The following is a 27,641-nucleotide window of genomic DNA, read 5'->3' on the forward strand; positions in this document are numbered from 1 at the left end:
AAAGACTGTGCCACATCAATCATAACCGGGAACAAGACAAACCAGTGAATGTATGCCAGGTAGTGAGAACATTGGAGGATGGAAACAATAGTGAAGAGGAACTAGGGGAAGAAGGGAACCTAGAAAATTCTCAGATTGAATCCCCTACTGTGAAATTGGCCAACACAGATTTAGATTAGATTAGAGATACAGCACTGAAACAGGCCCTTCGGCCCACCGAGTCTGTGCCGAACATCAACCACCCATTTATACTAATCCTACACTAATCCCATATTCCTACCAAACATCCCCACCTGTCCCTATATTTCCCTACTACCTACCTATACTAGTGACAATTTATAATGGCCAATTTACCTATCAACCTGCAAGTCTTTTGGCTTGTGGGAGGAAACCGGAGCACCCGGAGAAAACCCACGCAGACACAGGGAGAACTTGCAAACTCCACAAAGGCAGTACCCGGAATCGAACCCGGGGTCCCTGGAGCTGTGAGGCTGCGGTGCTAACCACTGCGCCACTGTGCCGCCCTATATCTTAGGGAGACTAGAGACAGTGTTTAACTATTTAATGAGAAGCAGAGAAAGGACCTACCCACACTACTAAGAGAATTTGGGGAAGTGTGCAAGGACAAATTGGGTCGTACCTCTTTGAACATTCATGATGTGGATGTAGGGGAGACCCCACCTATAAAACAAAACCCACATTGACTGAGCCCCGATAAATTGGCTCAGATCTGAAAAGAAATCCAGTACATGCTTGACAATGTCCTAATTGAGCCCAGTCTAAGCAGCTGGAGTTCACCTATTGTATTGGCCCCCAAGCCCGCCGTATTAACGAAACTCTGTATTGACTACTGCAAAGCTAATGCAGTGACCCAAATAGATTCATACCCGAATTCTTGCATCGAAGATTGTATTGACAGAGTAGGCAACTCCGCCTACATCAGTAAAATTGACTTATTAAAAGGATACTGGCAAGGCCCCCATGACCAGCCAAGCTAAGGACATTTCAGCTTTTGTAACACCCAATGTCTTATTTCAATGTAAAGTCATGCCATTGTTACGACCAAAGTGGGAGGAGTGCACTGTTTTTCTCGTTCCACTTCCCCACAAGGCACAACATAAATTTAAATTTTTACCCAGTTACCGATATGGTCAATCATAGACTCTATTTTTATCCCAGCATAAAATATGCCAACCTAGTTTCTTTAATAAGCAACAAAATTATCAGCCTATTATAAAACAAGTCTTAACTAGTAACAAAGCAAAGCATAAACACACAGATTGAAATATGAAAGTTCCCTTTTTACCTTTGCCCCTCACACACACACACACATCAGTTAACTGAAAAAAAGAAAGAGATTTTCTCTTTAGAGCCCTATTACAAAAAAAAGACAAAAAAATACTTTGGCCAAATGCTTGCTAATGCTTGAAGAAGAAAGAGAAGGTATGGAAAGATATCAGATGTCCTTTGTTTTGGTTTGGCATCCCAAATACACGTTGATGGCTGTCACTGGAATCTTCCTAGATTTCAGGTGACATTGCAGATCAGTTTGGGCAGGCTTTTCAGGAGAAATGTGGCAACAGGAGTTTCAGACATGCCTTGTAGTAGGAATGCAGCATCAATTTCTCTGTTTCTTACACTCGCTTCTAAATGCTTCTCAAAGAGATGTAGAAACTGGCAGGCTTTTCAAAGAGCTGGGAAAGGCTGAGTTGGGGTTTGTCCTTGGCAGGGTGATTTTTTAACTCCTTTTCAAAACACTGTCCATACCCCAGCTGTCTGTCCAAAGTGAACCCAAGAAAAATCTCAGGAGTCAAGCCCACTGACCCTTACAAATCTTGACCTGTCACTTCTTTGTAAACATCTTTCCCCAGGTCAAAAAGTCCCCACTGTGCACTTATCTGAAAGGCTGCATTGGCTGACAATGCTACCACTAGGTGGCGCTGCATTGGCACATGCGCAAATGCAGCATGTGCCACTAAAACGTCACCGTCTGTGACTTCAGGCAGCTGCCAGGACTAAAGATGGCGCTGCTCAAATAATCAAACGAAGGCAACCTAACCTGAACACATGGCAGCACACAATGACGGGAGGGAGAGAGCGGGCCGGGGACGGGGGGAGTGTAGCAGGACATGGGGGAGCGGAGCAGGCCGGGGATGGGGGAACGGAGCGGGACGGGGGCGGGGGAGCAGAGCCGGCCGGGGATGGAGGGGGGAGTGGAGCGGGCCAGGGATGGGGGTGGGGGGGAGCGGAGCGGGCCGGGGAAGTGGGGAGCGGAGCGGACTGGGGACGGCGGAGCGGGCCGGGGATGGTGGGAGCGGAGTAGGCCAGGGATGTGGGGGGGGTGGCGGGGACCGGCCAGAGAGAGTAGCGAGGGGGGAGTGGAATGGCCGGAGAGAGCAGCGAGGGGGGTAGTGGAGCGGAGCGGAGCGGCCGGACAGAGCAGCGAGGGGGGAGTGGAGTGGCTGGACAGAGCAGCGAGGGGGGAGTGGAGTGGCCGGAGCGAGCAGCGAGAGGGGAACGGAGCAGAGTGGCCGGACAGAGCAGCGAGGGGGGAGCGGAGCGGGCGGAGAGAGCAACGAGGGGGGAGCGGAGCGGAGCTTGACACATGTATGCATAAAGCGCATGCGCAGAGGCCGACCAGGCGCGTTGCCCGAAGATTCACACATCACGCAATGACGTCATCGGCGCATGCGCTAACCAGTCCTGGCAAGTCGGAATGCAGTGCACGTGCAGAGAGCAGGAGCCCGTCTGCGCATGTGCGCACCTTGGCGCAGCCTGATGACGTCAGTGTCACTTTGTATCTGAAAACAGGTGCTTTCCAGTAACAGTTGTTTGCAAACCTATCCCAAAAGTCCTTCCAATGAACTTTTTTTTAAAACAGGGCACCAAGTCCAGTATCCATGGAATCCTTTTTTCAGCTTTAAAATACAAGTCCTCAAAATTTGATTAAAAAAATGAAAGCACTCATAACACCACTCAGATTAAAGAATGTCTCAGTAACACTTCAAAATCAGATGAATCAGGTGGTGGCTGGTTTAAGCAACTATGTTGTCTACCTTGATGACCTGCTGGTCTATAGCGACATCTGGGAAGACCATCCAAACCATTTAAGAGCAATATGTAAGGGTATACAAAACACCAACATAGTGGTCAACTTAGCTAAAAGCAAGTTCACTAAGGCTAAAGTGACCTACTTAGGTGATATTGTAGGCTAAGGTTAGGTGTTGCCAAGGGCAGCAAAAGCGCTAATAGATTTCCCCATTCCCAAGACCCAAGAGAGATGCATTGCCTGGGGATGTGCAGTTTCTACAGAAAATTTGCCCCTAATTTCCACACCTTAGTTGCCTCATTGACTGACCCCCTATTAAAGATATATGTTAAGATAGTGTGGTAAGAATGGTGCCAGATGGCTTTTGAAATGTTGAAGGCTATTTTGACAAATGCACCTGGATGAGCAGCCCCAAATTTTAACAAATCCTTTAGGGTGGCCATTGATGCAAGTAATGTGGGAGTAGGAGCGGTCTTACTCCAAGAAGATGACTCAGGCCTTGAAAGGCCTATTGGTTATTTTTCAAAAACATTAAATAAGCATCAGTGTAAATATTCCACCAAAGAAAAGGAGGCATTGGGACTTCTGTTAGCCCTTCAACATTTCGAGGTCTATTTTAATAACGACACAGGGAAATTCTGATATACACTGACCACAACCCACTAACCTTCTTATAAAAAATCAAAGTTAACAATCCCAGGCTGTTCTGATGAGTTTTATCCTCCAGCCGTTTAATTTGAAAATCACACACGGGAAAAACAATGTCATTGCGGACGCCATGTCCAGAATTTTAAAAATGTGCCACCAGTAAACTCTGGAAGGCTAGTAAGAGTAATCTTGAGGATTGCATGTGACGAATGCATGTAGATGTGTACTATCATGTGTTTTTACTTTTCTTTCTTTCTAAAAACAACAAAAAATGAAATACCAAGGAATTTTTTTCTTTTTGCGGGGTGGTGGTCACGCTCACGCAGGGGAAATTATGAACTATAAAATGAACTGTTGAATTGAACTCAAAACGAGCAACTTTTGCTGCAAAACAAGATGGAGCAAGAAGTCAGATGACCTCTCCTGTACTGTGAATTTGCATGGTAACCAATCGTCATGTCTGATCAAGTGTTGAAGAAAGCATTAGAAATGTAAATGGACCATTCCATGTTAATGGCTACCCCTCTTCAACAAGTTGGTCTAACAATAACTTGGCAGACATGAAGACTCCAGACCCAAACTCAGGATAAAGGGTGTGAAAAAACACCACTTTATCAAGATGGTATGGAGATGAGCAACATCTAAACCCATTGTCTAACAATGGCCACACCATCAAACACCATTTATGATAACACAAAGGGAGAGACATTTTAGCCACCTGACAGAAACCAAAGGCAGAATTTTACCGGCCCCTCTGATGTCAGGGGTCGTGGTCGGGGGGCCTGAAAATACCTCTGGGAGAGGCCCACTTCGGGCCGGGATGCCGGGAAGCCCCCGCCCCATTTTACTGGCAGCGACAAGGCCTTGTGGTGGCCCCCCCATCGCTCGGTGATGGAACCTTAATTTAAATTGTAAAATAAATATTAATGAATGAATAATCACTTACCTCGTCCCGACGGCCGTTCCACACCAATATTCCAGCTGGATGCCGGAACTCACGTGTCTTCGGATATCCATTCAGAGATCCGAGGCGTAACACAGGTGGGGAGGGGGAAGGAGTGAGGTTTTCAGGGCAGGAGGGATGGGAGTGGGGAAAACTGTTCCTATTGGTTGTGCGGATGGTGGGAAAGGGTTCGAGGATCAAAGTTTATGAAGCTCGGGGGGAAAGTCTAGGATCGCATAAAAAAATTTTTGGGGGCGAGAAGACAATTTACAAATTGATTACTCATTGGTGGGGGTGGGTGGGTGGTGGGAGAGGGGATTCAAAGTGCAATTAAAAGTTTAATTTTATTTGTTAGACAGCGGGACCTTTAAAAATTCAAATCTCACCGAAGGGCTTGAAGCCCTTATAAATGGCGGCAGCACCGGCGCGGTGGCGCTGGTCTCCATTGCTGGGATCAGAGTGCCGACCCCCTCCTCATCTTCAGAGGCAGTCATTCTGCCCCCTCCATTTAATAAGCCATCGCGCGAAGAGTGCACATCTCCTGTGTGCGCTACGTCATTCTTGAAGCTCGCCGCTGAGTCTCTGATAAGGGGTTCTAATAAGAGACATTTTCTGTGCAAAAGGCAGAGCGCCAGAAGGAAGAGGGAGACCCATCCCAGCCGGAAGAAGACCCTGTCAGAGTACTCTCTTTAAACTACCGAGAGGCAGAGACAAAAATGTGACCCTTGAAACTCCCTATGTGAGAAATTGTAACAGGGTTTTTGCCATTGAGCTGTGACTGAGATTTGACTAAGGAAGTCTGCAGCAAAGCATCCATTCCTCTGAAATTTTCCGAAGTTTGGCGTCAGTGAACCAGGAAAAAGGAGAAACAGGCCTGCATATTCTTAAATTTTCCTCCCAGGGAAACAAACAAGGTTTCACAATGAACTCTTTTTAAAACCATCTGTTCTAAATGCATGCTATCTTTTAATCTCTTACCTTTTCTTGTGTGTGTATATGTGTGTAAGAATGGGTGAGGTTGTGAATATTTTCAGGTATTGTTTAACAAACATTTATTGTTACTTAAACCAATGAGAAAACCTGTCATTAATTTGTTTATTGACCATTAAAACGCTTAAGGGTTAAAACCCAATTCTAATGAAAACGCTGTCTTCGGTCGGTGAAGAGGTGAAATAAGAATAGCATCTCTATCATTTCCTGCCTGTCGATAACAACATGATTTGCCAGGGCCAGAGTTGACATTCTAGCCCAACAGCTCCCATTACAGCCTTCCATCCCTGTGGTAAGCTGTATTACATTTTGAAGGCTCAATATGTCGAACATTCACACTCTCTATACATAAACTCTCGTATTTGACTAATGCACATCTGTCACACTTCAGAGTGTCAAGGGATTTCAAATAAAGACAATCATTACATGCTTTTTTCTTCTGACCCAGGAATTGATGAGCACTTCACAAACTGAAAACCTACCCTGCCAACAACTGTCATCTGACCTTAGGATTTGCAGCAATTGTGTTTGTGGCCTGAAAGGATCAGGCTAGGTTAAACACAGCGATGCTTCAGCAGCAGAATAATACATTGAGCATTGCCTATTACAATGTCCCTGTCCTTATTACAGCTCTGCATACCATGAGCAATCTGTTAGGATCTGTCACTGGTGACACCCACCCAGAAGAGCAGACAAAGGCCTTAATTTAACATCACATCTGAAAGACAGCAACCCTGCCAATGCAGCACTCCCCCAGTTCTGCACTGGAGCAGCAGCCTAGCTAATGTGTTTAAATCTCTAGAGAGAGTCTTGAACCCATAACCTTCTGATAGAAAGGGAAGAGTGCTATAACCTGAACCATAGCTAATCCTTGAATATGTTTTGATATTTGGACATGATGCTGTGCTGCTGCTGTGCCCCTGCTCACATGGAATTTGCTGGCTAGATGTTGAGATGACTGTTTTATCACTGACTTGCCTATTTTGTTCAGTCTTTATGTGCAGCATCATGATTTTGGCTCCTTTGTTTGGTTACCTGGGTGATCGGTACAACAGGAAGATTCTCATGTGCATCGGGATATTCATTTGGTGTATCGTGACACTGGCAGGATCGTTCATCACTCAATCTGTAGGCCGATTTACTTTTATTTTAATGATGTACTAGTCAAAGTTAGGGCGAGAGAATGAAATCCTTCCTTTTCTAGACTTCTGTATTCCTATGCTCACATGCGTACTGCCTATGTCTTAGGCCAGTTTTAATTTTAGAAGCTGGCTGCTTCTTATAAGATATAAAAATCAGAGTGTCTATTGACATCATTGTGTCAGCCAAAGGATCATAGAATCATAGAGGTTTAAGGCACAGAAAGAGGCCACTTGGCCCATCGTGTCTGTGCTGGCTGGAAAACGATCCACCTATTCTAATCCCACCTTCCAGCATTTGGTCCATAGCCCTGTAGTTTACGGTACTTGAGGTGCATATCCAGACTCCTTTTGAATGAGTTTAGGGTCTCTGCTTCAACTACCCTTTCAGGTAGTGAGTTGCAGAACATCACACCCTCTGGGTGAAAAAGTTTTTCCTCATCTCCCCTCTAATTTTTCAACCAATCACCTTAAATCTATGCCCCCTCATCACTGACCCCTCTGCTAAGGTGAATAGACTCTTCACCGCCACTCAATCCAGGCCACTCAAAATTTTTGTACATTTCAATCAGATCTCCCCTCAGCCTTCTATATTCCAAGGAGAACATCCCCACCTATCCATTCTTTCCTCATAGTTGCATTTTTCCAGTCCTGGCAAAATCCTCATAAATCTCCTCTGTACCCTCTCCAGTGCAATTACATCTTTTCTGTAATGAGGTGACCAGAACTGCACACAGTACTCAAGCTGTGGCCTAAACAATGAGTTATACAGTTCCAGTATAACCTCCCTGCTCTTGTATTCTATACCTCGGCTAATAAAGGAAAGGATTCCATATGGCCTTCTTAACCACCTTATCCCTGCTACCTTCAGGGATCTGTGAACATTCACTCCAAGGTCATAGAGTCATAGAGTTATACAGTACAGAAACAGGCCTTTCATCCCATCATGTCTGTGCTGGCCATCAAGCGCTTAACTATTCTAATCCCATTTTCTAGCACTTGGCCCGTAGTCTTGTATGCTGTGGTGTTTCAAGTGCTCATCTAAATACTTTTTAAATGTTGTGAGTGTTCCTGCCTCCACCACGTCCTCAGGCAGTGCGTTCCAGATTCCAACCACCTTCTGAGTGAAATTTTTTTCCTCAAGTCCCCTCTAAACCTTCTGCCCCTTACCTTAAATCTATGCCCCCTGGTTATTGACCCCTCCGCTAAGGGAAGAAGTTTCTTCCTATCTAACCTATCAATGCCCTTCATAATTTTGTATACCTCAATCATGTCCCCCCTCAGCCCTCTCTGCTCTAAGGAAAACAACCCCAGCCTTTTCAGTCTCTCTTGATAGCTGAAATGCTCCAGCCCAGGCAACATCCTGGTGAATATCCTCTGCACTCTCTCCAGTGCAATCACATCCTTCCTATAGTGTGGTGCCCAGAACTGTACACAGTACTCCAGCTGTGGCCTAACTAGCGTTTTATACAGGTCCCTTCCTTCCTCTACTTTTCTCAGTATTTCCCATTAATCGTGTATTCCTCTGCCTTATTTGACCTCCCCAAATGCATCACCGCACACTTTTCTGCCCATCTGACCAGACCATCAATATCTTCCTGCAGCCTACAGCTAACCTCCTTGCTATCTACCACACGGCCAATCTTTGTGTCATCCGCAAACTTCTTGATCACGCCCCTACATTTACGTCCAAATTGTTAATATACACCACGAAAAGCAGGGGACCCAGTACTGAGCCCTGAAGAATGCCACTGAAAACAGCCTTCCAGTCGCTAAAACAGCTGTCAACAATTACCCTTTGTTTCCTGCCACTGAGCCAATTTTGTATCTACCTTGCTGCCCTTCCCTGGATCCCATGGGATTTTTTTCAACCAGTCTGACATGTGGGACCTTGTCAAAAGCCTTGCTAAAATCCATGTAGACCACATTAACTGCACTACCCTCATCTATCTACCTCGTTACTTCTTCAAAAAATTCGATTAAGTTGGTCAAATAAGATCTTTCCTTAACAAATCCATGCTGACTATCCTTGATTAACGTGTGCCTTTCTAAGTGACAGTTTATCCTGTTTCTCAGAATAGATTCCCATAATTTTCCCACTACTGAGGTTAGACTGACTGGCCTGTAATTATTTGGTCTATCATTCGCTCCCTTTTTAAACAGAGATACAATGTTGGCAATTCACCAATCCTCCAGCACCACACCTCTATCCAGTGAAGATTGGAAAATGATGGTCAGACTCTCTGCTATTTCCTCTCTTGCTTCCTTTAACAGCCTAGGATACATTTCATCTGGCTCCGGTGATTTATCAACTTTCAAGGATGCTAATCCTATTAATATTTCCTCTCTCCCTATGTTTATTATATCCAATACTTCACACTCTTCCTCCTTAACTACAATATCTGCATCATCCCCCTCTTTTGTGAAGACAGACACTAAGTATTCATGTATTCATTAAGAAACATGCCAATATCTTCCGCTTTACACATAGTTTACCTTTTTGGTCTTTTATGGACCCTACTCTCTCCTTAGTTATCCTCTTACTCTTAATGTATTGATAAAACATCTTTGGGTTCACCTTGATTTTGCTTGCCAATATTCTTTCATACCCTCTCTTTGCTTTCCTAATTTCCTTTTTGATTTTATCCCTCCACTTTCTATACTGCTGTCGGCTCTCTGTTCTCGGTGTCAGACATAAGCTTTCCTTTTCTGCCTTATCTTACTCTGTAGGCTCCATGACATCCATGGGGCCCTAGATTTGGCTGGCTCACCCTTTTTCTTTGTGGAAACATGTTTACCCTGAACCCCTTGAATCTCCCCTTTGAATGCCCCCCGCTGTTCTGACACTGATTTGCCTTCAAGTAGCTGTTTCCAGTCCACTTTCGCTAAATCACTCCTCAGTTTAGTAAAATTGGCCTTGACCCAATTGAGCTCTAACTCCTGTTCTATCTCTGTCCTTTCCATAATTATGTTAAAACTGATTTATGATCACTACCACAAAAATGCTGTCCTACTCCCACTCCTTCCACCTGCCCATCTTCATTTCTTAAAACTAAGTCTAAAACTGCACTCTCTCTGTTGGACTTGGTACATACTGGGCAAAAATGTTCTCCTGAATACACCTCAAGAATTCTGCTCCCTCAATTCTTTTTACACTAAAACTATCCTAGTTAATATTGGGGTAATTAAAATCCCCTACTATTACTGCCCTATTGTTCTTGCACTTCTCAGCGATTTGCCTACATATCTGCTCTTTTATCTCCCTCTGACTGTTTGGGGGTCTATAGAACACTCCCAGCAGTGTGATTGCCGCTTTTGTGATTCTTAGCTCAATCCAGCTGGCCTCATTTGATGAACCTTCCAATATATCATCCTTCCTCACAGCTGTAATAGTTTCCTTGACCAAAATTGCCACTTCCCCTCCTTTCTTATCCCCCTCTCTATCGCGTCTGAAAACCCTGAAACCAGGAATGTTGAGCTACCATTCCTGACCCTCCTTTAGCCATGTTTCTGTAATAGCTATGATAGCATACTGCCATGAGTTGGAGATGAGGCAGGACTTCGGGCAAACAATGCATTTTAAAGCAAACAAAGTTTATTTCCAGCGGGGTCAGGCGAAGGGAGATTTAAAAAGTCAAGGCTGTAGAGCTGTGTAGCAACTTGAGTAAAGATAAGCAGAGTGGGACAGGAAGAGACAGAGTTTAATGGTAAAAATTTATCAGCGAATAAGGTCCATGCAAAGGGTAGTATTTAAAAAAAAAAGACTCTTTATCCTCTAGTCACTGCAATTTGCTTTTATCGGGAGACATTGCTGTAGTTTCCATCATGAGTTCTGTTTACTGTAATAAATAGAGACTCTTTTTGAAATAGTCTCTAGTAAGAACATAAGAAATAGGAGCTAGAGTAGACCATTAGCTCCTCGAGCTTGCTCCACCACTCAATACCATCATGGCTGATGTTCTGCCTCAACTCTCTTTCTCGCCCACATCCTATATCTCTTGATTCTCTGAGAGATCAAAAATGTATCTAGCCCAGCCTTGAACATACTCAATGATGGAGCATTCACAACCCTCTGGGGTAGAGAATTCCACAGATTCACAACTCTCTGAGTAAAGAAATTTCTCCTAATCTCAGTTCTAAATAATTGATCCCTTATCCTGAACCTGTGCCCCATGTTCTAGATTTCTCAGCCAGGAGAAACCACCTCAGTGTCTACCCTGTCAAGTCCCTTCAGAATCTTTTATGTTTCAATGAGATCATCTCTCGTTCTCCTCAACTCCAGAGAGTTTAGGCCCAATTTACCCAGCCTCCATTATAGTACAATCCACGTACCAATCTAGTGCACCTTCGCTGTACTGCTCCAAAGCAAGTATATCCTTCCTTTAATATGGAGAGCAAAACTGTGAACAGTACTCCAGGTGTGGTTTCACCAAAGCCCTGTATAATTGTAGCAAGACTTCCTTGCCCTTGTACTCCAACCCCCTTGCAATAAAGGCCAACATACCATTTGCCTTCCTAACTGCTTGCTGTACCTGCTTGCTAACTTTCTGTGTTTCTAGTATGACGACACCCAAATCTGTTTCTGTTTTTCTATTCTTCCTATGAAAGTGAATAACCCCACATTCCCCACATTATAGTCCATCTGCCACCTTCTTGCCTACTCACAACCTGCCTATACCCCTTTGCAGCCTCTTAGTGTCCTGCTCACAGCTTATTGTCCCACCTAACTTTGTATCATCAGAACTTGGATACATTACTCTTGGCCCCTTCATCTACGTCATTTAGTATAGATTGTAAATAGTTGAGGCCCCAGCACTGATCCTTGTGGCATTCCACTAATTACAGCCTACCAACTTGAACTCAGTCAACGGGCTGGATTTTGTTGAGGTCCACACATTGGAATCCGTGGCGGGCCACTGCCAGTTCAATCTACTGCCACCCCCCCGCCCCCCCCCCCCGCCGCCACCCCCACCGCCGCCTCTCCACGAACCCCGACATTGGGACCCCAACAAAATCCAGCTTGAGAGTGGGGAAGGGAAAGCTGAGGAAGTTAAAAAGTTCCACAGGATCTTAAAGGTATTCCCTCTCCTCCCAACCCTTTCCCCTAATTTTCTCCCTTCCCTTCCTCAAGATACTATCCGAGGTCCTGTGCTTCCCAGGACTTACCCGTGAAAGTAAATGGACGGAAACTTGCAGAAACAGAAAACCCCAGCCGTTGATTTAGGGTTTGCCCACTCTGGTGGGATGTATTCCTGGAGATTTCATCATGTGACCTCCTGCCCCTCCTGCCCCGTTCCCACACTTCTGCCATTGGTCACCCGACATGTCCATCCTGTCAGTACCCAACCTTCACACACCAAGCGGAAAGTGGACAGACTGTTACCCGATTGGATGATTCTTGAATGTCAGTCAATGAGCCTAAATTCCCAAGTCTGATATTTCTATGACTAAGCAACAAAAGTGTTCAAAAAAAAAACTTTTTAACACCTCAATGACTTTTCTTCTGGGTTCCTTGCAGCAGTGTCTAGGAGATTAATTTTTAAATCCTGGAGGCTCCAGAAAAATCCTGGAGTTGCTCGAAGTGGTTTTACAGGGATTTTACAGTAACAAAGTAACACTCCTTGCTGACTTTGGCTCACCCTTGTGGTGCACTTCAAAGTGTTCTTGAGAAGAGCTGGCTATCATAGGCCTGAGCACATGCAGTGTCTTCTGGCTAAATCAGAGTTTTCTCATGCCACTGGACAGGAGTTTTCTACTGTGACCATTCACTCCACAACTGGTTCTGATATTGGATAGCGGCTCCATAGCTGTTTGTCACTGTTAAAGAATTATAAATAAAGAAGGTCTTGCATTTATAAAGCACCTTTCACAATCTCAGGATGTCCCAAAGCGCTTTACAGCTTTCTGAAGTATAGTCACTATTGTAGTGTAGGAAACCATGGTTGCCAAGAGGCAGCCTTGCACAAGCTCCTTCCACTATTAATGCTGATTCCTGGGAGATACAAAAACAGCAAGAGATAAAAAGTATGCAGACAATTCAGTCATGAAGGTAAGAGCCCATGGGATCCAAGGCAATTTGGCAGATTGGATCCAAAATTGGCCTAGTGGCAGGAGGCAGAGGGTGATGGTCGAGGGTTGTTTTTGCAATTGGAAGCCTGTGACCAGTGGTGTATCGCAGGGATCGCTGCTGGGACTCTTGCTGTTTGTAGTGTACATTAATGATTTAGACGTGAATATAGGAGGTATGATCAGTAAGTTCGCAGATGACACGAAAATTGGTGGTGTCGTAAATAGTGAGGAGGAAAGCCTTAGATTACAGGATGATATAGATAGGCTGGTAAGATGGGCAGAGCAGTGGCAAATAGAATTTAATCCTGCGAAGTGTGAGGTGATTCATTTTGAGAGGACTAACAAAGGAAGGGAATATACTATGGATGGTAGGACCCTAGGAAGTACAGAGGGTCAGAGGGACCTTGGTGTACTTGTCCATAGATTACTGAAGGCAGCAGCACAGGTAGATAAGGTGGTTAGGAAGGCATATGGGATACTTGTCTTTATTAGCTGAGGCATAGAATATAAGAGCAGGGAGGTTATGATGGAACTGTATAAAACGCTAGTTGGGCCACAGCTAGAGTACTGTGCACAGTTCTGGTCGCCACACTATAGGAAAGATGTAATTGCACTGGAGAGGGTGCAGAGGAAATTCACCAGGATGTTGCCTGGGCTGGAGCATTTCAGCTATGAAGAGAGACTGAATAGGCTGGGGTTGTTTTCCTTAGAGCGGAGAAGGCTGCTCCAATTGAGGTATACAAAATTATGAGGGGCATTGATAGGGTAGATAGGAAGAAACTTTTTCTCTTAGCAGAGGTGTCAATAACAAGGGGGCATAGATCTAGTGTAAGGGGTAGGAGGTTTACAGGGGATTTGAGGAAACATTTTTTCACCCAGAGGTTGGTTGGAGTCTAGAATGCGCTGCCTGAAGGGATGGTGGAGGCAGGAACCCTCACAACATCTAAGAAGTATTTAGATGAGCACTTGAAACGCCATACCATACAAGGTTACGGGCCAAGTGCTGGAAAATGGGATTAGAATAGATAGGTGCTTGATGGCCACCACAGACACGATGCGCCGAAGGGCTTGTTTCTGTGCTGTATAACTCTATGACTCTAATTCAGCAAGAGGTCTGGAAAAATTCCCTCTCCAACATGCTGAGGGAATTAAGCAAGCTTCAGAATTGTCCATGGTGTCACCCATTCTGAAGTACTACTCAGTGTAACTGAGTTCCACAGGTCGACACAGTGGCGCAGTGGTTAGCACCGCAGCCTCACAGCTCCAGCGACCTGGGTTCAAAAGAACAAAGAACAAAGAACAAAGAAAATTACAGCACAGGAACAGGCCCTTCGGCCCTCCAAGCCTACGCCGATCCAAATCCTCTATCTAAACCTGTCGCCTATTTTCTAAGGGTCTGTATCTCTTTACTTCCTGCCCTTTCATGTATCTATCCAGATACATCTTAAAAGACGCTATCGTGCCCGCGTCTACCACCTCCGCTGGTAATGCGTTCCATGCACCGACCACCCTCTGTGTAAAGAACTTTCCACGGATATCCCCCCTAAACTTTTCCCCTTTCACTTTGAACTCGTGTCCCCTTGTAATTGAATCCCCCACTCTGGGAAAAAGCTTCTTGCTATCCACCCTGTCTATACCTCTCATGATTTTGTACACCTCAATCAGGTCCCCCCTCAACCTCCGTCTTTCTAATGAAAATAATCCTAATCTGCTCAACCTCTCTTCATAGCTAGCGCCCTCCATACCAGGCAACATCCTGGTGAACCTCCTCTGCACCCTCTCCAAAGCATCCACATCCTTTTGGTAATGTGGCGACCAGAACTGCATGCAGTATTCCAAATGTGGCCGAACCAAAGTCCTATACAACTGTAACATGACCTGCCAACTCTTGTACTCAATACCCCGTCCGATGAAGGAAAGCATGCGGTATGCCTTCTTGACCACTCTATTGACCTGCGTTGCCACCTTCAGGGAACAATGGACCTGAACACCCAAATCTCTCTGTACATCAATTTTCCCCAGGACTTTTCCATTTACTGTATAGTTCACTCTTGAATTGGATCTTCCAAAATGCATCACCTCGCATTTGCCCTGATTGAACTCCATCTGCCATTTCTCTGCCCAACTCTCCAGTCTATCTATATTCTGCTGTATTCTCTGACAGTCCCCTTCAGTATCTGCTACTCCACCAATCTTAGTGTCGTCTGCAAACTTGCTAATCAGACCACCTATACTTTCCTCTAAATCATTTATGTATATCACAAACAACAGTGGTCCCAGCACGGATCCCTGTGGAACACCACTGGTCACACGTCTCCATTTTGAGAAACTCCCTTCCACTGCTACTCTCTGTCTCCTGTTGCCCAGCCAGTTCTTTATCCATCTAGCTAGTACACCTTGGACCCCATGCGCCTTCAGTTTCTCCATCAGCCTACCATGGGGAACCTTATCAAACGCCTTACTGAAGTCCATGTATATGACATCTACAGCCCTTCCCTCATCAATCAACTTTGTCACTTCCTCAAAGAATTCTATTAAGTTGGTAAGACATGACCTTCCCTGCACAAAACCATGTTGCCTATCACTGATAAGCCCATTTTCTTCCAGATGGGAATAGATCCTATCCCTCAGTATCTTCTCCAGCAGCTTCCCTACCACTGACGTCAGGCTCACCGGTCTATAATTACCTGGATTTTCCCTGCTACCCTTCTTAAGCAAGGGGACAACATTAGCAATTCTCCAGTCCTCCGGGACCTCACCCGTGTTTAACGTTGTTGCAAAGATATCTGTTAAGGCCCCAACTATTTCCTCTCTCGCTTCCCACAGTAACCTGGGATAGATCCCATCCGGACCTGGGGACTTGTCCACCTTAATGCCTTTTAGAATACCCAACACTTCCTCCCTCCTTATGCCGACTTGACCTAGAGTAATCAAACATCTGTCCCTAACCTCAACATCCGTCATGTCCCTCTCCTCGGTGAATACTGATGCAAAGTACTCGTTTAGAATCTCACCCATTTTCTCTGACTCCACGCATAACTTTCCTCCTTTGTCCTTGAGTGGGCCAATCTTTTCTCTAGTTACCCTCTTGCTCCTTATATATGAATAAAAGGCTTTGGGATTTTCCTTAACCCTGTTTGCTAAAGATATTTCATGACCCCTTTTAGCCCTCTTAATTCCTCGTTTCAGATTGCGCCTACAATCCCGATATTCTATCAAAGCTTCGTCTTTCTTCAGCCGCCTAGACCTTATGTGTGCTTCCTTTTTCCTCTTAGCTAGTCTCACAATTTCACCTGTCATCCATGGTTCCCTAATCTTGCCATTTCTACCCCTCATTTTCACAGGAATATGTCTCTCCTGCACGCTAATCAACCTCTCTTTAAAAGCCTCCCACATATCAAAAGTGGATTTACCTTCAAACAGCTTCTCCCAATCTACATTCCCCAGCTCCTGCCGAATTTTGGTATAGTTGGCCTTCCCCCAATTTAGCACTCTTCCTTTAGGACCACTCTCGTCTTTGTCCATGAGTATTCTAAAACTTACAGAATTGTGATCACTATTCCCAAAGTAGTCCCCTACTGAAACGTCAACCACCTGGCCGGGCTCATTTCCCAACACCAGGTCCAGTATGGCCCCTTCCCGAGTTGGACTATTTACATACTGCTCTAGAAAACCCTCCTGGATGCTCCTTACAAATTCTGCTCCATCTAGACCTCTAACATTAAGTGAATCCCAGTCAATGTTGGGAAAATTAAAATCTCCTATCACCACCACCCTGTTGCTCCTACAGCTTTCCATAATCTGTTTACATATTTGTACCTCTATCTCACGCTCGCTGTTGGGAGGCCTGTAGTACAGCCCCAACATTGTTACCGCACCCTTCCTATTTCTGAGTTCTGCCCATATTGCCTCACAGCTCGAGTCCTCCATAGTGCCCTCCTTCAGCACAGCTGTGATATCCTCTTTGACCAGTAATGCAACTCCTCCACCCCTTTTACCTCCCTCTCTATCCCGCCGGAAGCATCGGTATCTTGGGATATTTAGTTGCCAATCATGCCCTTCCCTTAACCAAGTCTCAGTAATAGCAATAACATCATACTCCCAGGTACTAATCCAAGCCCTAAGTTCATCTGCCTTACCTACAAAACCTATTGCATTAAAACAAATACACCTCAGACCACCAGTCCCTTTGCTTTCATCATCTGCTCCCTGCCTACTCTTTCCCTTAGTCACGCTGACTTCATTATCTAGTTCCTTACAGGCTTTCAATTCTGGGTACTGCCTGTGTGGAGTTTGCAAGTTCTCCCTGTGTCTGCGTGGGTTTTCTCTGGGTGCTCCGTTTTCCTGCCAAAAGGCTTGCAGGTTGGTAGGTAAATTGGCCATTATAAATTGTCCCTAGTATAGGTAGGTGGTCGGGAAATATAGGGACAGGTGGGGATGTGGTAGGAATATGGGATTAGTGTAGGATTAGTATAAATGGGTGGTTGATGGTCGGCACAGACTCGGTCGGCTGAAGGGCCTGTTTCAGTGCTGTATCTCTAAACTAAACTAAGCGAAACATTTCAACAACACAGATTAAAAAAACACGCTTTGATCAGTTAGGAGCAATTCAAAGATTAATTGAATAGTCGAGGACTCGCAAAGTTGTGAAACAGGAGGGCAGAGTGAATGTGGTTTACAAAAGCCATCTGAAAGCAGAGATTAGATAATTACTTGTTTGTTGTACTTTGGTTTAAAATTTCTTGTTATATCATTCCTATTTGCATATGTTATCTGCTGTGATCATGAACTTCATGCAATACAGTTAATGATTGTTATTCCATAGAGCAGCTTTAATGGATAGAAATTCTAAATCCAGTATTAATTACAAGGTAGTATTTAAATATAATCAAGATTGTCAATTAAGTAGTTTTATGTGTGTGTGCTCTTGAATGTTGTAGCTTTCAATGTTCAGGAATAAAACAGAATACATTGACTACATGCAGTGTTCAACCTTTTTGGTCCCCATTCATTCTGGGGATGTGGGCATTGCTGACGAGGCTGATATTTATTATTCATCCAAATTGCCTTTGAGAAGGTGGTGATGGGTCTTCTCTTGAAGCTGCTGCAATCTGTGTAGTGAAGGTATGCCCACAGTGCTGTTTGCAATGGAGATTAAGGATTTTGGCACATAATGATGAAGGAATGGTGATATATATCCAAGTCAGGATTGTGTGTGACTTGAAGGGGATTTTGGAGGTGGTGGTGTTCCCATGCGCTTGCTGCCCTGTCCTTCTCAGTGGTGGAGGTCCTGGATGTGGGAGGTGCTGTTGAAGAAGCATCTTCCTCTGCTCTGATCCATCAAGGGGCCTTAAAGTCCATTTGAACAGAACTCTTCAGTTGCACCAGAATATGTTCCTCAGCATCTGAATGCGATTGTCAGATTATTGCCGAGTTATAAGCAAATTGTTTCAGTGAATTGATGCCCATTGAAACTGCTGAACTCATTTCACGTCAGACCCTGCGGTCTGGGCTGGCTTTGAACCCAGGAGCTCATTGGATGGTGTGTTATACCACTGCACCTGACAGATACAGTTAATAACCCTCCCTACTGAAAAATGTTTGCTGATATTTAGGAACCTAGGAGCATGAGTAGGCCATTCAGCCCATTGAGCCTGCTCCACCATTCAATTAAATCATGGCTGATATTTACCTGAATGCCACTTTCTTGCGCTATCCCCATATCCTTTGATATCATTATTATCCAGATATCAAAGGGTTTCTGTCTTGAACATGCTCAATGATTGAGCTTCCCCAGCCCTCTGGGGTAGAGAATTCCAAAGATTCACCACCCTCTGAGTTAAGAAGTTCCTCCTCATCTCAGTCTTCAATGCCCTACCCATGCAGCCTGTCTGCACAGGAAGGGGGAAAGAGAGGAAGAGCAATAGTAATAGGGGATTCTATAGTCAGGGGAACAGATAGGCGCTACTGTGGCCGTCAACATGACTCCAGGATGGTGTGTTACCTCCCTGGTGCCAGGGTCCGGGAGGTCACTGAATGGCTGCAGGGCATCCTGAAGGGGGAGGGTGATCAGGCAGAGGTCATGGTACATGTTGGGACCAATGACATAGGTAGAAAGAGGGATGAGGTCTTGCATCAAGAATTCAGGGAGTTAGGCTGTAGACTAAAAAGCAGGACCTCTCGGGTTGTAATCTCTGGATTACTCCCAGTGCCACATGCTAGCGAGTATAGAAATAGGAGAACAGCACAGATGAATGTGTGGCTTAAGAGTTGGTGCAGGAGGGATGGTTTTAGATTCCTGGACCACTGGGACCGTTTCTGGGGAAGGTGGGACCTGTACAAGCGGGACAGTCTACATCTGAACCAGAGGGGGACTAACATCCTTGCTGGCGGGTTTGCTAGTGCTGTTGGGAGGAGTATAAACTAATTTGGCAGGGGGAGGGGATGCAGACTCCGAGCAGAATAGGGACACCGCTAAACACAGGAAAGCAAACAAGTCAGGGGGAATACAGCGGAAGTAAGTTTCAAGGGAGTAAGACCAGGATGGATGGCCTCTACTTTAATGTCAGGAGTATTACAGGTAAAACAGATGAGGTCAGGGCAAGGATTGACACGTGGAATTGTGATATAGTAGCCATCACGGAGATATGGTTGAGGGAGGGGCAGGATTGGCAGCTCAATATCCCAGGGTATAGAATCTTCAGGCGAGACAGAGGAGGGGGTAAAAGAGGAGGGGGCATTGCAATATTAGTTAAGGAGTCAGTTACTGCAGTAAGGAGAGATGATATCTTAGAGGGGGCATCAAATGAAGCTTTATAGGCAGAGTTTAGGAGTAAAAAAGGGACAGCCACATTGCTAGGTGTGTGTTATAGACCCCCAGATAGTCAGCGGGAAATTGAGGAGCAAATATATGCGCAATTCGCAGAGGTGTGTAAAAATAATAATAAGGTAATTATATTAGATGATTTCAACTTTCCCAACATTAATTGGGATAGTCATCGTGTTAAGGGCTGAGATGGAGTGGGGTTCTTAAAATGTATACAGGAGAACCTTTTAGCTCAATATGTAGAGGATCCAACAAGGGAGGGTGCAGTGCTGGACCTAATTCTGGGGAATGAAGCCGGACCGGTGGTTGATGTGTTGATGGGGGAGCATTTTGGTGATAGCGACCACAACATGGTACAATTTAAGCTTGTTATGGAGAAAGAAATAGACAAGTTGCAAAAAAAGGTTTTGGATTGGGGGAGAGTGAATTTTAGTAAAATAAGGCAGGATCTGGCCAAGGTAGACTGGAAATTGACAGAAGAGTAGTGGGGGCATTCAAAAAGGAAATGGGGAGGGTACAGGCCCAACATGTTCCCTCCAGGGTAATAGGTAGGAGCAACAAGCCCAGAGAACCGTGGATGACCAGAAACATTCAGGGTACGATGAGAAGGAAAAGAGAGGCTTTTAGCAAATACAAAGAGAGCAAATCAACGGAAGCATTAGCGGAGTACAGAAAGTGTAGGATGGAGCTTAAGAAAGCAATTAGGAGAGCAAAGAGGGGATATGAGAAATCTCTGGCTGGTAAAAGTAGGGAAAATCCCAAGATATTCTATAAGTATATCAATGGGAAGAGGATAACCAGGGAAAGAATAGGACCCATTTGGGACCAAGGGGGAAATCTGTGGGTGCAGCCAGAGGACATTGGTAGGGTGTTGAACGAATACTTCACATCTTCACCCAAGAGAATGAGTGTAATATGGAATATAATATAATATGGAACTCAGAGAGAGAGACTGTCATAGGGAGTGACAAGGTATTGGGAGGTTTTGGCAGGCTTAAAAGTGGACAAATCTCCAGGTCTGGACAATTTGTGTCCCAGGATGCTGTGGGAGGCGAGGGTGGAGATTGCAGGGGCTCAGACCCAAATTTTTAATTCCTCTCTGGCCACGGGGGAGGCGCCAGAGGACTGGAGAACAGCTAATGTGGTCCCACGATTTAAGAAAGGTTGTAGAGATAAGCCAGGGAACTACAGACCAGTGAGTCTCACGTCAGTGGAAGGGAAACTATTGGAGAAAATTCTGAAGGAAAGAATCTATCTCCACTTGGAGAAACAAAATTTGATTAGGAACAGTCAGCATGGCTTTGTCAGAGGGAGGTCATGCCTAACAAATGTGATTGAATTTTTTGAACATGTGACCAGGTGTATAGATGAGGGTAGTGCAGTTGATGTAGCTTACATAGATTTCAGCAGAGCCTTTGATAAGGTCCCACATGGGAGACTTATCAAGAAAGCAAATGCACATGGGATCCAGGGTAACTTGATAAGGTGGATTCAAAATTGGCTTAGCTGTAGGAGACAGAGAGTGATGACAGACGGCTGTTTTAGTGACTGGAAGCCAGTGTCCAGTGGCATACCACAGGGATTTGTGCTGGGTCCCCTATTGTTTGTCATTTAAAGAAACGACATAAAGGACTATGTGGGGGGTAGGATCAGTAAGTTCGCGGATGACATAAAGATTGGCCGAGTGATTAACAGTGAGGTTGAGTGTCTTGGGTTACAGGAAGATATAGACGGGATGGTCAAATGGGCAGAAAAGTGGCAGATGGAATTTAACCCTGAAAAGTGTGAGGTGATACACTTTGGAAGGAGTAATGTGACACGGAAGTGTTCAATGAATGGCCTTACACTGGGAAGCTCCGAGGAACAAAGGGACCTAGGCGGGTTTGCCCATAGATCTCTGAAGGCAGAAGGGCAAGTTAATAGGGTGGTGAAAAAGGCATATGGGACACTTGCCTTTATCAATCGAGGCATAGATTACAAAAGCAGGGAGGTCATGTTGGAACAAAAACAAGAAATGCTGGAACCACTCAGCAGGTCTGGCAGCATCTGTGAAAAGAGAAGCAGAGTTAACGTTTCGGGTCAGTGACCTTTCTTCGGAACTGACAAATATTAGAAAAGTCACAGATTATAAGCAAGTGTGGTGGGGGTGGGGCAAGAGATAACAAAGGAGAAGGTGTAGATTGGACCAGGCCACATAGCTGACCAAAAGGTCACGGAGCAAAGGCAAACAATATGTTAATGGTGTGTTGAAAGACAAAGCATTATTACAGATTAGGTGTTAATACACTGAATATTGAACAGCAGCAAGTGCAAACCTGGAAAAAACAGTGGGTAAGCGTCTCATCCGACGGATTAACAAAAAACTTTTTTTCTTCCTTTCAGGTGTTAAGGAACGCAAGCTCCAGCAGCTGATGGGGACTAATGCCCCTCCAGATCCTCCTTCCGCTTCACTTCCCTCTGACCCCACCCCTTCTGATCTGACCCCTTGCTGTGTATTCACTATACCCTCTGACCTCCCCCTCTCTGATGCTGAGCGTTCTGTACTCAGCAAAGGTCTCAGTTTTATCCCCTTACGCCCCCACCTCAATGAATTTCGCGCTCGGCATGACGTTGAGCTCTTCTTCCGTCGCCTCCGCCTCCGGGCTCACTTCTTTGACCAGAAGTCCTCCCCCCGACCAGCAGACCCATTTACCCGCCTCCAGCATTCTCCCTCTACCTGGACTCCTCCCCCTGGCCTCTTACCCGCTCTTGATCTCTTCATTGAAAACTGTCGGCGAGACATTGATCATCTCAATTTCTCTGTCCCCCTCGCTCACTCTAACCTGTCCCCCTCTGAACTTGAGGCACTCCGTTCTCTCAGGTCTAACCCCGACATGGTCATCAAACCTGCAGACAAGGGTGGTGCTGTTGTTGTATGGCGTACCGATCTCTACCTTGCAGAAGCTCAACGCCAACTCACGGACACTTCTTCCTACCTCCCTCTGGACCATGAACATCAAGCCACCGTCTAAAGGACTGTCACTGACCTCATCTCCTCTGGAGATCTTCCCTCTACAGCTTCCAACCGCATAGTCCCACAACCCCGGACAGCCCGCTTCCACCTCCTTCCCAAAATCCACAAACGGGACTGTCCCGGCAGACCCATTGTGTCAGCCTGCTCCTGCCCCACTGAACTTATTTCTTCCTATCTAGACTCTATCTTTTCTCCGCTGGTCCAATCTCTTCCCACCTACATCCATGACTCTTCTGACGCCCTACGTCATTTTGACAATTTCCAGTTTCTAGGTCCCAACCGCCTCCTCTTCACTATGGACGTCCAATCGCTCTACACCTCCATCCCCCACCAGGATGGTTTGAGGGCTCTCCGCTTCTTCCTGGAACAGAGGCCCAACCAGTCCCCATCCACCACCACCCTCCTCCGCCTGGCTGAACTTGTTCTCACATTGAACAACTTCTCCTTCAACTCCACGCACTTCCTTCAGGTAAAAGGTGTCGCTATGGGTACCCGCATGGGACCTAGTTATGCCTGTCTTTTTGTGGGATATGTCGAGCATTCTTTGTTCCAGTCCTACTCAGGCCCCCTCCCCCAACTCTTTTTCCGGTACATTGATGACTGTATCGGTGCTGTTTCCTGCTCCCGCCCCGAACTGGAAAACTTTATCAACTTTGCTTCCAATTTCCACCCTTCTCTCACCTTTACATGGTCCATCTCTGACACTTCCCTTCCCGTCCTCGACTTCTCTGTCTCCATCTCTGGGGATAGGTTGTCTACTAATATCCATTATAAGCCCACCGACTCCCACAGCTACCTCGACTACACCTTCACACCCTACCTCCTTTAAGGACTCTATTCCATTCTCCCAGTTTCTCCGTCTCCGACGCATCTGCTCTGATGATGCTACCTTCCATGACGGTGCTTCTGATATGACCTCCTTTTTCATCAACCGAGGATTTCCCCCCACTGTGGTTGACAGGGCCCTCAACCGTGTCTGGCCCATTCCCCGCACCTCTACCCTCACCCCTTCCCCTCCCTCCCAGAACCGTGATAGGGTTCCCCTTGTCCTCACTTTTCACCCCATCAGCCTCCATATCCAAAGGATCATCCTCCGCCATTTCCGCCACCTCCAGCGTGATACCACTACCAGTTGCATCTTCCCCTCCCTTCCCCTGTCAGCATTCTGAAGGGATCGTTCCCTCCGCGACACCCTGGTCCACTCCTCCATTGCCCCCACCACCTCATCCCCGTCCCATGGCACCTTCCCCTGCAATCGCAGGAGGTGTAATACCTGCCCATTTACCTCCTCTCTGCTCACTATCCCAGGCCCCAAACACTCCTTTCAGGTGAAGCAGCGATTTACTTGTACTTCTTTCAATGTAGTATACTGTATTCGCTGCTCACAGTGTGGTCTCCTCTACATTGGGGAGACCAAGCGCAGACTGGGTGACCGCTTTGCGGAACATCTCTGCTCAGTCCGCAAGCAGGACCCTGAGCTTCCGGTTGCTTGCCATTTCAACACTCCCCCCTGCTCTCATGCTCACATCTCTGTCCTGGGATTACTGCAGTGTTCCAGTGAACATCAACGCAAGCTCGAGGAACAGCATCTCATTTACCGATTAGGCACACTACAGCCTGCCGGACTGAACATTGAGTTCAATAATTTCAGAGCATGACAGCCCCCCATTTTACTTTCATTTTTAGTCATTTTTTCTTCCTTTTTTTTACATTCTTTTTTACATTTTTTTTTTACATTTATTTCATTTCATCTTGGTCTGTTCAGTTTGCTTACCCACTGTTTTTTTCAGGTTTGCACTTGCTGCTGTTCAATATTCAGTATATTAACACCTAATCTGTACGACTGCTTTGTCTTTCAACACACCATTAACATATTGTTTGCCTTTACTCCGTGACCTTTTGGTCAGCTATGTGGCCTGGTCCAATCTGGACCTCCTTTGTTATCTCTTGCCCCACCCTCACCTCACTTGCTTATAACCTGTGACTTTTCTAATATTTGCCAGTTCCGATGAAGGGTCACTGACCCGAAACGCTAACTCTGCTTCTGTTTCCACAGATGCTGCCAGACCTGCTGAGTGATTCCAGCATTTCTTGTTTTTGTTTCAGATTTCCAGCATCCGCAGTATTTTGCTTTTATTTTAGAGGTCATGTTGGAGTTGTACAGAACTTTGGTAAGGCCACAGCTGGAGTACTGTGTGCAATTCTGGTCGCCACATTATGGGAAGATTGTGATTGCACTGGAGGGGGTGCAGAGGCGATTCACCAGGATGTTGCCTGGGATGGAACATTTAAGCTATGAAGAGAGGTTGGATGGGCTTGGGTTGCTTTCTCTGGAGCAGAGAAGACTGAGGGGTGACCTGATCGAGGTGTATAAGATTATGAGGGGCATGGACAGGGTGGATAGGGAGCAGCTGTTCCCCTTAGTTGAAGGGTCAGTTACGAGGGGACACAAGTTTAAGGTGAGGGGCAGGAGGTTTAAGAGGGATTTGAGGAAGAACTTTTTTACCCAGAGGGTGGTGACAGTCTGGAATGCACTGCCTGGGAGTGTGGTAGAGGCGGGTTGCCTCACATCCTTTAAAAAGTACCTGGATGAGCACTTGGCACGTCATAGCATTCAAGGCTATGGGCCAAGTGCTGGCAAATGGGATTAGGTGGACAGGTCAGGTGTCTTTAATGCAACGGTACAGACTCGATGGGCCGAAGGGCCTCTTCTACACTGTATTATTCTGTGATTCTGTGATTATTCTGAGACTGTGTCCCCTGGTTTTCTGCCTCTGAGTCATCATTTATTTTTGAAATATTTTTCTCCTCAGTATTTTTGGCTGCTGATTGTGTGCCGGGCTTTTGCTAGTTTTGGGGATGCCAGTTACTCTACCATTGCCCCCACCATCATTGCGGACCTCTTTGTAGGTACTAAAAGGACATTGATGATCTCCATCTTCTGGATTGCGAGTCCAGTGGGAAGGTACATGCATTAATAATGGTTTTGCCCTCTTTCTGTGCTCTGTTACAGAGAATAAATTATGGTTTGGAACTAGGCATGCCATTCCCTTTGAAAATAAATAACCTCATTGGCTCGGACTCCAACAAATGGAGCCATAGAATCTTCTGGTGTGTGCCCACTGCAAATCTGCATTTCTGCATTTCTGACCCAGCTGGAGTAACTGGAGGTGGTGGAGGGCACGGGTGCAAGGGCTGGGTGGGGGGGGCGGGGGGAGGGGAGGGGTGGGTCAGTTTCCACAAATGTGAATATTGCTGGTGGATGCCTGTGCCACTCTGTGTGCCCCCAATAACAGGTGAGGATAGGTAATGTGGTAATGGCCTGGCCAGTCAGTCATTCATTCTTTAGCTGGCAGCCCTCATCCAGCTGCAATTGCCTACCCCCTTTACAAGGGGGTTGTTCTCACAATGGAACTTCATGATTTTCTACGGCGGGGGGAGGTGTCTTGACCTGTACCTGGAAGTAGGCCCCACACCCACTCATACATACAATATACTGCTGATTCAAAACAACCTTAGATTGCTTCTGATGTGCAGTCTTAACTGACAAGAACCTTCACATCTTCAAAGTTCCCTGATCAAACAACAATTAACTCTGATGGACTCAACCTCTATTTACTTAACAACAATTACTCTTTATGACCTTAAAGGGACACAGATCAACACTAGCTCAATAACACATTGTGCGTTATATAGTACAACACTCCCCTCCTTATAAAACAGTGTATAACCTGACTTCGGAACGACAGCACTGGAAATATGATAGTCCATCTGCCGACTGTATTTTGCTCAAGGCCAGGTCCTAACTCAAATCTCAAATGTAAGATCCTTCAGAAACTCGCTAGGGAAGGGAAGCTGAATTGGTTTCCCACATTCCTCACAATTTTTATCTTTGGAGGACTGTGTCCTAAATCGGACCCTTTAGATTGAGGGGGACGGTGGGGGGCAACACCCACACACATGCCCGTTGAATACAAGTATCCCTCCCCACTGGATGTCAACCGAGTATTCAGCTCTCCAGTCAGATGTGGCAGTAAATAGAAAGCATTTTTACATCTTGGGAAATTAGAATTTTTTTCTCCACTTCAATAAAGGTCAACATTTTACAATTTTATGCAAAATAAGCGATGGGAAGGTGCACATATGAATTAATGTGTCTATTATAGTTTTCGTAGACTTTAGTTAACAAACTCCCCTTTTTAATAAAACAGCAATGGATCACTCCATAAACTGATGTCAACCAAAAGCGCAGGTTAATATTTGCATCAGTTGTCCTCTGTGGAGGTCCAGGATCCCTGTGGCTATGTAGGAACCAAACCTATGGTGAGCTCCATTTTGCTACAAACAGTGGACACTCTACAACAAGACATTGCTGCTTTAACTCAGTGTCGACTCCATCGGTTGATGAATGTTTTCCACAGTATGTGACTTTTGGAGACTGTGAGGGTAACGGCGACATTTATCATGGCTGGTTTAATTGGCCAAGAGGGCATATACATTAAGAACTGCACATCTGTTCATCACCTCAGATTGCACAAAGAAATAAGAACTGATTTAGATTAAGTCCAGTTCTCTGACATTGGAACTGATCATTACAACTGGGAGGTTTAATATGGAAGAATTCTGAGTTGGGCAGACAAGGGTCTGCAATACAGGATAAAATTTGCTGCTTACACTAGGAGTATTAGAAGAGTTAAGCATGTCTTATCTATTCTGTTGCAGTGGTCTGGGTTATATCCTTGGGTCCGGTGTAATGAAACTGACTGGCGACTGGCACTGGGCAATGAGGGTAAGACCAGTTGTGTAATTAACACAGGAATGTTTACTGTTGTGGTATAATTGTTACAGGAGTTCTATCACTACTGCTATGACTGAGGCGGGAGGAGTGCACTGTTAATTCAGTCCCATGTCTCCACAGGTCACAGCATATCTTTAACGTTTTCCCACTTGTTGGAACAATCAAT

At 45.6% G+C, this 27,641-nt stretch overlaps 1 protein-coding gene across 4 annotated transcripts in view; it reads left to right on the forward strand.

The window, feature by feature from the left end:
• Positions 1 to 27,641, forward strand: part of LOC137346566 (protein spinster homolog 1-like) — a 236,450-nt gene that overhangs the window by 27,832 nt on the left and 180,977 nt on the right. For all 4 annotated transcript variants that reach the window (XM_068010075.1, XM_068010076.1, XM_068010078.1 and 1 more), the window contains exons 3-5: positions 6,622 to 6,758; positions 25,491 to 25,642; positions 27,400 to 27,466. In XM_068010075.1, coding sequence (XP_067866176.1) covers positions 6,622 to 6,758; positions 25,491 to 25,642; positions 27,400 to 27,466 — 356 coding nt within the window. The remainder of the gene's footprint in view (positions 1 to 6,621; positions 6,759 to 25,490; positions 25,643 to 27,399; positions 27,467 to 27,641) is intronic.

The sequence above is a fragment of the Heterodontus francisci genome, chromosome 30, assembly GCF_036365525.1.
Source record: "Heterodontus francisci isolate sHetFra1 chromosome 30, sHetFra1.hap1, whole genome shotgun sequence".
In the NCBI taxonomy this organism is placed as follows: domain Eukaryota; kingdom Metazoa; phylum Chordata; class Chondrichthyes; order Heterodontiformes; family Heterodontidae; genus Heterodontus; species Heterodontus francisci.